This window comes from Otolemur garnettii, unplaced genomic scaffold (genome assembly GCF_000181295.1).
Source record: "Otolemur garnettii isolate 467f Iridium unplaced genomic scaffold, OtoGar3 scaffold00039, whole genome shotgun sequence".
NCBI lineage: Eukaryota > Metazoa > Chordata > Mammalia > Primates > Galagidae > Otolemur > Otolemur garnettii.
Genome location: NW_003852434.1, coordinates 14,701,144 through 14,711,781, shown reverse-complemented (window position 1 = coordinate 14,711,781; position 10,638 = coordinate 14,701,144). Strand labels below are relative to the sequence as shown.

Sequence of the window (10,638 nt, the reverse complement as noted above, 5' to 3'; positions counted from 1 at the left end):
AAGGTACATGTGAATCTTTCTAAGTGTAGAATATAAATGTCTTAACACAGTAACTAAGAAAATGACATGAAGGCTATGTTAACCAGTTGGATGAAAGTATTTCAAATTGTATTTAGAAACAGCACACTGTACCCCATGATAGTATTAATGTACACTGCTATGATTTAATTAAAAAAGAAAAGAAAAAGAAAAAGAAAAACTTACTCCTGAAGGGTGGGAAGGAAATTATTATCTAACACAGCAGAGGAACCAGCTGAGGGGCAGAGTTGTCAGTGGATGGTACTCTTAGCTTTGATGACAGAGACAGCAAGCCGGCGAGTAAGTGGGGTGAGCAAGCAGCACTGACTGTCAGAACAGAGCAGGCAGGTGGTGGGCGGTCTCGTCAGCTGTGTGTGAAGGTAAAGTTATTTCTACATAGGAGAAGCGTAATAATCTGTAAGTACAAATTAATGTCCTCCACCTTCAGCCATCCTGAGTCCCCAGGGGAGTAGAGGAAAGGAAAAGTGCAGAGGAGTGCAGAAGCTTTAGGGGAGTTTTGTTCACCGTACAACGGAGATATACAACAGTATTTCTTAAGCAGGAGTTGCCAGAAGACCTTCAGGGTGTCAGTGGCGTTCCCAATAGTGAGTCCTAAGGATTGTTCTGCAGAGGAAATCATAACAGCCTTTGATCAGGTGCTCAAATAGGTCAATAATCCTCCCTACCTCTAAATCACCTCACTGAATTCTCCTATTTTCCAAGCTTTTATGTATTAGTATAATTTGACACCATTCAGTCTCTAACTCTGTTCTTCAAAGTTCTGAGCCCCTATGAAGTGTAATTTTATAAACAAGGACAGACATTTTGATTCCACCTTGATAGTCTTTTAGAATTAAACATACAGCTGGGTGCAGTGCCTCATACCTGTAATCCTAGCACTCTAGGAGACCGAAGTGGGGGGATTGCCTGAACTCAGGAATTCAAGATCAGCCTGAGTAAGAGCGAGACCTCCAGACCTGTCTCTACTAAAAACAGAAAAACTAGCCAGGCATAGTGGCAGGTGCCTGTAGTCCCACCTACTCGGGAGGCTGAGGCAAGAGGATTGCTTAAGCCCAGGAGTCTGAGGTTGCAGTGAGCTGTGACACCACAGTACTACCAAGGACACAGAGTGAGACTATCTCAAAACAAAAAAAACATACATTTCTAGCACTTGAAAGATTTAATTGTGTTCAGAAATATGTCTCAACTTACAGTATTTCATTTAGTCCATAATTTTAAACAAAGGCAAATTAAATAATACTGGAATCTCTACACACATGATGGTGATAGTAACACTTATAACTGCTTGAAAATTACTGAAATATGTCATTTTTTGGAAATGATCTTGGCATAAAAAGCAGCTAATAGGTCTTTATAGGGAGTTTCTGAATCTGACTTGGTCAGCGGTATTCTGCAAAGTCGGCGAAATCCAGGAGAACGCAGCAGCAAGTTCTGTGAAAGGCCCATGAGGCTGGAGCACAACCAGTAGAGAGCAAGTGACTATAAAGAAAAGACACGAACGTTAGCACCATTCTGCAAGGACACCATGGTCCAGAGGCAGGCAGGCAATAGAAACCAAAACCACCATCTCTGTAAATATAAGCCCACCACAACTAAGCAGGACGGGCAGCAGCTGTTAGGTCCCCTGATAGACCTGACAGACAAGAGGAGTTCTAAAGAAAGAACAAAAAAGCAGAGAGAGAGGTACATAGAGCAGAGTGTAGTGACAGAAAGGAGCTCCCCAGCAGAGGCCAAGAGAGCTCTCATCTCATCTTTGGCAACTAAGAGGAGTTTGTCCCACCAGGAGTCCTGGCAAGCTGCTTATCCTGACGGCGGGACACTGCAGGCGCGGCCATTTAGGACGGCAAACGTAGCCTCCCTCAACCTTATTTTTCCCCAGATAGTTGTCTATCTTCCAAATTTTTCTCAGAAATGTTTCTCTTGTCAGGGATGCATTTTGTTTGGCTTCTGAGACACATAGTCTCAGGAGTATCTTCACCTTTTTTGTATTAACATCCAGACTATTTAGGTCTTTGACTGAGTTCCATAGTTTTTCAAACCGCTCTTACACATACATCAGTTCCAAATTTTTCTTTGACATCAGAACGTAACTGAACCCTAGAAGCAAAACCATGTAGTTTCTGAGTCCAGGTGATAAGAGTCAAACTGCCTATGATTTGAATCCTATTTGTCATTTATTTAAGGAAATTATTTTTCTTTCTTTCTCTTTTCTTTTTTTGAGACAGTCTCACTCTGTCACCCTGGGTAGAGTACCATGGTATCACAGCTTGCAGCAACTTCAAACTCTTGGGCTCAAGAGATCCTCTTGCCTCAGCCTCCCCAGTAGCTGGGATTACAGGTGCCCATCACCACACCTGGCTAATTGTAGAGATGGGGGTGTCACTCTTTTTCAGGTTAGTCTTGAATTCCTGAGCTCAAGCAATCTACTCGTCTTGGCCTCCCAGAGTGCTAAGATTATAGGTGTGAGCCACTGCACCTGGCCTGAAGATATTTTTCTTATTTCAGTTTCCTCATCTATAAAAGGGGGAGAGTAGCTATCTCTGCCTCAGAGGACTGTGGTGACAATTAAGTGAGATGGCTCACAGAGAGCAGTACAGTTGTGGCCCCCATCCAACACCTGTTCTTGTCAGTTGTGCCAAAGTCAGTCTTTAGGGGGAGGAAGTATTACAGCACATCCTCAAGGAGATTAGCACAACAGTTAAGAACAGGAGCCAGACTGCCTGGATGTGTGTTAGGACTGCCATTTAACAGCTAAGTGACCTCAGGTTAGTCATTTAACCTCCCTGTGGCTCAGTTTCCTCAACATCGAAGTGGTGACTGTTAACAGTGCCTCCCTCACTGCACTGTAGGAGCAGAACTACATTAGGTCATATACACAAGCCATTTAAAACAGGGCTTGGCCCAAAGTCAACACTGAATAAATATCAGATATTATTATTACCTGACTTATCTACCAACCAAAAAAGTACCTGAGTGCAACTATGGCAAACCATTAGCCGCCATCTAATTACCAACCCCTTTCCTTAGTAACAAAATCCTGATTTTTAGCTGGGTATGTTGCTACCTGACAAAGACTATCTTTCTTTGCCTCTTCTGCAGTGAGGTCAGACCACATAATGATGAAGTCACCACCGCTGACTGGTGGGACATCAGGCAGGCTCCTGTAAAGGAGGTGACCGCACCCAAAGCAGCCGTGTCATTCCTGCAAGGTAACAAGTTCCAGCAGTCGTCATGACCATGGCCTGTGGCCTAGACGGCAGAAATCTCAGCCTGTGGGTAGAAAGACACAGCAGGCTGGGTCTCTCATGCCTTCACAGACTTGCCACACCACCCCCAAACTACCTGCTTTGAATTTCTATATTGGAGAGAATAAATAAATTTGGTTAATTATGGTACTGTTTTAGATATTTGTTAGTCACTTTAAACCCACTCACTTATTGAAAGGTCATAGCCCCTACTTGATTACACCCGTGGGTCTCTTCAGTTACACGGCATTGTTCTCTGCAGAAGCGCAGGGAAATCCAAATTACTCTCCTTCCCGAAAACGCCACTGTGAAGTGAGAAGCACCATGACAGGTACTTGATGTTACTGCATTATTTCTCAGGACATTATGTGTGTCTGTCTCAGAGATAAATGATTTTACAAAGGACTTGTGGTAACATTATAGCCAGTGAAAGCTTAGAAAAGATTTTCAAGCCAGAAACAATTCTTTAGATTCCTAGAAAATTGCTATGAAGTACAGACCTGACTACTAAAAACAACTGGATTCTACTTTATGGTCTGCGTGTCAGCTCTGAGCAAAACCAGAGATATCCCGGAGACAGCTTTTACTCAGCAACTTCTAAAGTATTAGTGGAAAAATGCAAATTGAAGTAACTGCAAATATTACCATTTCTTTTTTCCATTTCTAGCATAAGTTTAATTATGCACAAACAGACACAAGTGTATCTATCTCATAGGCCCATTCTGAGGTTAAATAATATTGTAGATGAACCAATATGGGCTTAGCACAAAGTTTTGTTTCTTTCTTAAATGCTAAAATTCTTTGTCCAGTCTATATAGGCAGGAATAATTCAATGTATTTATCAAGCAAAGCAATACTATGTACATGGTATTATGAAAGATACTTTGTAAGACTAAAAAAACACAGAAAAACGGAGTTTGATTTAGAGGAAGAGTTAAGAGACATTCACATAAAAGAAGATTAACCCACCCCCCAAAACACTCAAGTGTTATTTGGTGACAGAGACAGTAGATTATTTATCCCCCAAACTCTGAAATCAATAAGGGAGGTCAGTAAAGAGTCAGAGCACCAGCCAGGGTAAGCTCAGGGCATGGAGGTCCAGCACACGCCACACACAATGTTAGTGTGTACTCACCGAAGGGACCGTTGCAGCAACTGGAATCATCAACACTGACACCCCACGGACACAGTAGGTGATGTACGTCTGAAAACGGGACATTCCAATTTTCTGTAGTGCAAAAATCTAAAGGGGTAGAAGACATACAGACACAATGATCGTTAAAATATATATTAAATCAGTAAGGTTTAAAATACAAACTTATTTTTGACAGGCTTCCACCTCTACTTTATTAAAAGCAAAAAAAGTTAAATGACTGATGGATTTTTTTTTTTTTTTTTTGAGATAGGGTCTGGCTTATGTTGCCCAGGCTGGTCTCCAGCTTCTGAGCTCAAGGGACCCTCCTGCCTTAGCTTCCAAATAGCTGGGATGAGTGTGTACCTCGTTTGATCATCTCTTAATAAACTTAATAACTGCAAAATTCTTAAATGGAGCTTTTAAAATACTTGTTACCAAAAACACAGGGCAATGATTCATATATAGTACCTACCTTCAAGGGATTCTTCAAGTTTTATGTAAGAATTCTGTATAATTATTACCAACAAGCTCATAACTCTTTAAGTCAAACTACCTAGTTTCACATGTCAGCCTTGCATTTCTGGTGGCCATGCAACTTTTGTTTGCCTCACTTTCTCCATCTTAAAAGGGAATAAAAATAATACCAAGCTTACAGGGTTATTCTAAGAATTGAATTAGCTGATTCATATAAATTGCTCATGACAATGCTGTCACATATTATAAGAAAGAATGAGCTTTTACATATCAGTCTTTAGATGGTATGAAAGAATAGACCAGAGGACTGACATCAGTTCACTGTGACCTTGTGTTGATTTACGGGACAGTCACTGACTACCAACCACAGAGAACTGAGATACAAGCTCTCAGAAAACACATCTGGATACATATGAAGTCTTTCCTCAAGAAACTTGCACTTGAGACCTTACATTTCCCAGTATATTAGATGAGTGGACAGGAAGTCTGTGAGACTGTAACTGAGGTAAATCGTGTTTAGTCCAGTTGAGTCCATGTTCTATTCAGAGTGTTAGAACAACTCATTATGAAATCAGAGGCTTTATGTCCCTGCTCAGGCCTGCACCTGCATGTACACTACACACACACATGAGCTCACAGGCATATTCTCCCTAAACGCTGAGTCCCGCACCGTGGGACGAAGGGTGGATGGCGGGCAGGGCACACTGTACACGTATGTGCTTTCCCCACTTCATCTGGTGAAGGCCACACAGCAAAAGTAACAGTGCGGTACTATGTTCCCTATTTAGAAAATCAAATATTAAACACTGCGGGAATAAATTTATTTAATAGACTTCATTGATGGGGCATCTTAATTAATCACAACTGTATATATTACATTGTTTTCAGAATAATTTTAAGGCTGAAAAAGACTTTGAAAGTGTTCTTATTCAGTGCTCTTATTTTAATTATGAGAGTTCTGATGTGGGACAAGAAACTAAAGAGTGTCAATACTAGTTCAGAGGTATTTCCACCAACTCAAACATTAATGTATATTTAATGTTAGAACAAAAATCCCAGTGATTTCAATGGCAAATAAATTTCATTTAAAACCACTGACCTCCACTATTAATAAGTTGACAACACCAACAGAGACGGGCAGAATCCATGTGGAATCCAGAGCAGTAAGGTCAGGAAACCATAGGACCCCACCATTAGCCAACTGCTCCTGAACAGAAAAACCTGCTGAAACAGTTTTATAAATAAAGTAACAGAAGTCCTAAAAATAGCAGAGAGAAATATACAAGTAGTTGCCAATTCTAATAAGGTGTTCTTTACACTAAAGATTTGCCCTGGATTTATTCAGGTTAGTTTCGTGCACAACTTTTTTCTTCAACACAAAATGTTAGTCTGTGAACAGTTACAGATTTTAAATTTTTACACTTAAAAATGTGTCAAATTCTATTCGCTTATAAAGAACATAGCAAACGTATTCTAATTATAAAAAGTATGGTTTCTTTTGGAGCACAAGGACATGTTAGAGAACTTACTTGGGAGAAACAGCGCTTTCTAACAATTACCTTCTGAATGTGCCGCCCCTGTGCTCAGGTTCCGGAGAGCAACAGACATGAAGATCCACATTGGGAGCTGGATCCAGACCAGCACAGTGGCTTTGAAAGGGTGGCAGTTATCCCGAACATACAGCTCTGAAACAAACCTCCTCATGTGCTTTAGATAAGTGAGCCTACATGGAGGGAAGGGAAAAGAGAAAATGTCATTTAACTATTAATTGTGCCTTATCCGCATGGCTCAAATAAATCCCTGCTGCGGTTACTGGCTAAAGGATTTGAGTGGGGGTGTTAGTAGTCCCACTGTGTTAAGGGACCGTCTAAACAAAGGGTGAACAAAGCCACTCTTTCTCTCAAACTCCACAGCAACACACACAAGCCACACAGCAGTCTGACAGGCCGGATGCTGCTGACTACAGCCTTTCCCTGGAGGTCTTTAGCCAATAAGGCTTCAACAGAGGAAATTTTACTGACATGGTATGATCTCAATTAATATCAAACATACTGAAGCTAAAAGTGCGATTTACTTAAATCTCTTCACTGCAGACAAACTTAATCACTTAATCTCTAAATATACCTTTTGTAGTTATGTGGTTTTTGTATTATTTATACTCTTAGCCTGTCAAAATGATAGCTGTTTTTCAATCAATTCTTCTGCAAAGACTTTTAAAATCTGTTTCTCTATTAACTATGTTAGTTACATCTATTTTTGCCTGAAGTCTTACTTTCCAGACTGTAGTCTCCTTAAAGGGAAAGTGTTGAATCTTACTCACCTTTAAATGTCTTGCACATTATATACAACACAGGCATTCAAAACTTTTGCAAACTTTAATCAAAAAACAAAACAAAACAAAAACAAACCACAAATCAGACTTCCACATCAGGTTCCCACCTCTAGGAACACTGTATTTATCACCAGTGTGGATAGTCCGCTGACTGGGCTGTAGACCTGACAAACTCCCTTTCACCACTCAAGACCAGGTACCAGTGAAAAATGCAGGAAGCCTCAGATGTATCTTTCTACAAAGCCGCTCATCCATGCACAGATGTATCCAGACAGTCACCCTGCCGAGTTGTGCAAGCAAGGCCACATGTCTCGTCTAGGCTGCTTTTATAATCCAGGTAAGCAGCTACTGATTTGGGGGTTTTTTGGTTTTGGCCTTTGGCTGTAGTTTTCAGATTTCTCTGATCAGTAAAATTTCAAAACTACAGGTTTGTCAACTTTTAATTTTTATCAAATAAAGACTAAGCTATCACAATTTTTTTTTTTTGTTTTAATGTCAGGTCTTTTTAACACCAAATAAAGATGGATGCAATCTCATGTTAAACACAGTTGGCAAATTTACACCTACATAGATAAAAAATACACGGATAATAAAAATATAGATGATATATATTCATACCACAAAGCCCGTATCTGTCTCATTGCTGCGAACTGAACACTCACAATCTAGGATCAGTTGGGAAAGTGAACAAGCAGCAGCTTAGGGGATTGGAGCAGGGAGATGCAGAAGTTCCCAGTGAATGGCTACAGGCATCACTGGGTATAGGCAAGCACTCTGTGACAAGGATTTTCTAAGGCAGATAACTACACAGGACAACCACAGCTGATGGACAGTACCATGGCTATCCAAGGGCTGCTACTGCAGCTCTCAGGATTTCTGCCTTCCCCTTTCCTGTAGCCTGCTACCTGCTGTACATGGATCTTTTCAAGTTTGTGAACAGCCGACATTTGCTGACCAATATCACAACAGAATGGCAAAGAGTTGTCATCCTGTGAGGGCTTCCCTGACATTCCGGAGGACCTGGCTTCTTGAGCGTAATCTTATCTAGTACTTAATTCACCACCGTGGTTATTTCATTATAGGTCTGTCTTTTCAGGGACCTGCTCTTCTTTGTCTCTGTCTTTGCTTTCAGTCCCATATACAAAACTGTCACGCCACATAGTGACCTACTAAAATGTGAAAGAGCAAAATAACTACGGTCAAAGCTACAGAAGGCCCAAGTCCATAATTAAAATCATTATTTACACATTATAAATTAATTAATTCATTCATTCATGGCCTTATCTGCAAAGAATAACTTTACCTGGCAACTCTTTTGGACCACCTCAACTGATTTGCACGAATTGCAATTTCTTGGTTAAGATGTCTGGCAATGGTTTTTATTTCTGGCTGCAAATTTTCCACCTAGCTAAAGAAAAAGTAGAATTTGTTAAGAGCACATAAAGGACTGCTATTCATACTCAAAATTTTACTATCTATTGCCTCAATACATTTAAAAATCTGGTCTACTATGTCAAGAAACCACACTGATTACAGCACCAGCCACATAAACCAATGGTGGCGGGTTCAAATCTGGCCAGGGCCAGCTAAACAACTGTAACCAAAAAATAGCCACGCACCTGTAGTCCCAGCTACTTGGGAGACTGAGGCAAGAGAATGGCTCAAAACAAAGAGTTTGAGGTTGCTGTGAGCTGTGACACCACAGCACTTCACCAAGGGCAATGAAGTGAGACTGTCTCAAAAAAAGAAAGAAACCTTAAATCCAAGCAGAAGATGTTTATTGGGTTAAAATGTCCTCAATCACAACCAAATTCAAATTGTACACTAAGATATGTGATCCTGGGCAAGTAACTTAGCTTCTAAAATCCTACTGCCAAAAAATAAGTAAAATAAAATGAAAATAAAAAATAAAATCCTGTTGCCTCACCTATACATACAATAAATAATAGCACCTATTTCACAGGGTTATAAGGATTAAAAGATAACTGCATCCTGGGCTTTGCTACTTGATCCCTAGATTTCCTGGTAATGTAGACGGAGAGAACAGCAGTCTATTAGAGTCTTCATTAGAGTCTAATAGCCACAAAAGAAAAAATAAAAACTGCCTTTATTCCTGCTCTGTGTTAAATCTTTAGGTAAAATAGCTCACCGCCTTAACGCTGCTGTTTCCCTCTTTTGCTTCTGGTTTTTTTCTTAATAATCATAACCTGAAAACATGAAAGCCACTCCCTGTTTTCAAAGCACTTTAACCCTTATTATCTGATTTGATCTCATAACATTGTGAAGTAGGCACGTAAATTAGTGCTATCCCGATTCCAAGGACAAGAGAATAAAGCACTAAAAAGTGACTGCTTGAACGTGGGCGGGCATGGATAAGAAATCAAATTCACCAACTACTAACTTAGTAGTTTTTTCCTGATATGAAAGATGTTGCAGATATATTAGCTGTTAAGACTTTTAAGACGGTAATTCTATAGGTTTCTCCACACAATTTCTTCTGCAGAGATTCCTTTGTCTCAATTCTCTAGAGTAAGTTTAGTAACCGCTTGAGTTTCGAGTACAGACCAGCAATGCAAACGAAATGAGGTCCATGTGTCATTAAGCATCTCTTATTTAACACATCCGACGCTAGTCACGCTTTTGAGCACGTAAGTGGTCTCGAATAACGCTAAGCTCCCGGCAGGTAGCACAGCTGGCAGTAAACCAGGGCGGACACCACCCTTCCCCCCGACTGGGGCGGGCGCTGGGCGTGCGCGCACAGTTCGGGGCCGCTCACCTGGGCCAGGATGTAGTGCTGGTAGGCGGCCAAGGGCAGCGTGATGGCGCCGCGCAAGGCCACGGCAGTGAGCAGGATGCTGCCCCACCAGGGCAGGCCAGTGGCAGCGTGAGCGCTGAGCAGCACTTGCTCCGCGCCCCGCACCGGCGCCGACGCGGCCAGGGCCTCGTACCAGCCGCCGGCGCCCGCTGCAGAGACCGAGGCCGCCGCCCAGACCGGGAGGGCAGGGCGCTGGAGGCCCGGCACACGCGGCAGGCGCCCAGCCCTAAGCTGCGCGGCAGGCAGTGGCCGCGGCCACCGGCCGCCGAGCCGGCTCAGCATATCTGCGGGGCGATAAACTTCAGCACGTGGACCTGACAGACCAGGGACCAGCGCTGGTCCGCCCAGGCCGCCACGCGCCTGCGCCGACGCCTGAGTGCCGGCCTGCAACAGGGCTTGATCTTCTCCGGCAAGCCGGTGACGTCATGTGTCGCACGGGAAATTACGCAAAAGGGAAGTCCGCCCTTACCACGCGGCTTTGGGTAAACCTACTGCGCACCCGCGGAACTTGCACGCGGATGGGGTGGAGCTACGCGGAGACCGGACCGGAACTACGGAGCCGGAGGCGTGTGGGCGGCTCTGCGCTGGGCGGGTGCGC

At 42.4% G+C, this 10,638-nt stretch overlaps 1 protein-coding gene across 2 annotated transcripts; it reads right to left on the bottom strand.

Annotated features, from left to right (window-relative positions):
- Positions 1–1,212: 1,212 nt before the first annotated feature.
- On the bottom strand, positions 1,213–10,404 carry LOC100955326 (mitochondrial inner membrane protein COX18). 2 transcript variants are annotated; one of them, XM_003790092.3, is made up of 6 exons: positions 10,002–10,404; positions 8,529–8,629; positions 6,453–6,616; positions 5,993–6,117; positions 4,420–4,527; positions 1,213–1,518 (listed from the first exon to the last, which is right to left on the bottom strand). In XM_003790092.3, the coding sequence occupies exons 1-6, from the start codon at positions 10,320–10,322 to the stop codon at positions 1,345–1,347; spliced, it is 993 nt and encodes a 330-aa protein (XP_003790140.1). In that variant the 5' UTR covers positions 10,323–10,404; the 3' UTR covers positions 1,213–1,344. The 2 variants fall into 2 exon arrangements, with proteins under 2 accessions (XP_003790140.1, XP_012660811.1); XM_012805357.2 differs by having other exon boundaries at positions 5,993–6,114.
- Between the last annotated feature and the right edge of the window lie 234 nt (positions 10,405–10,638).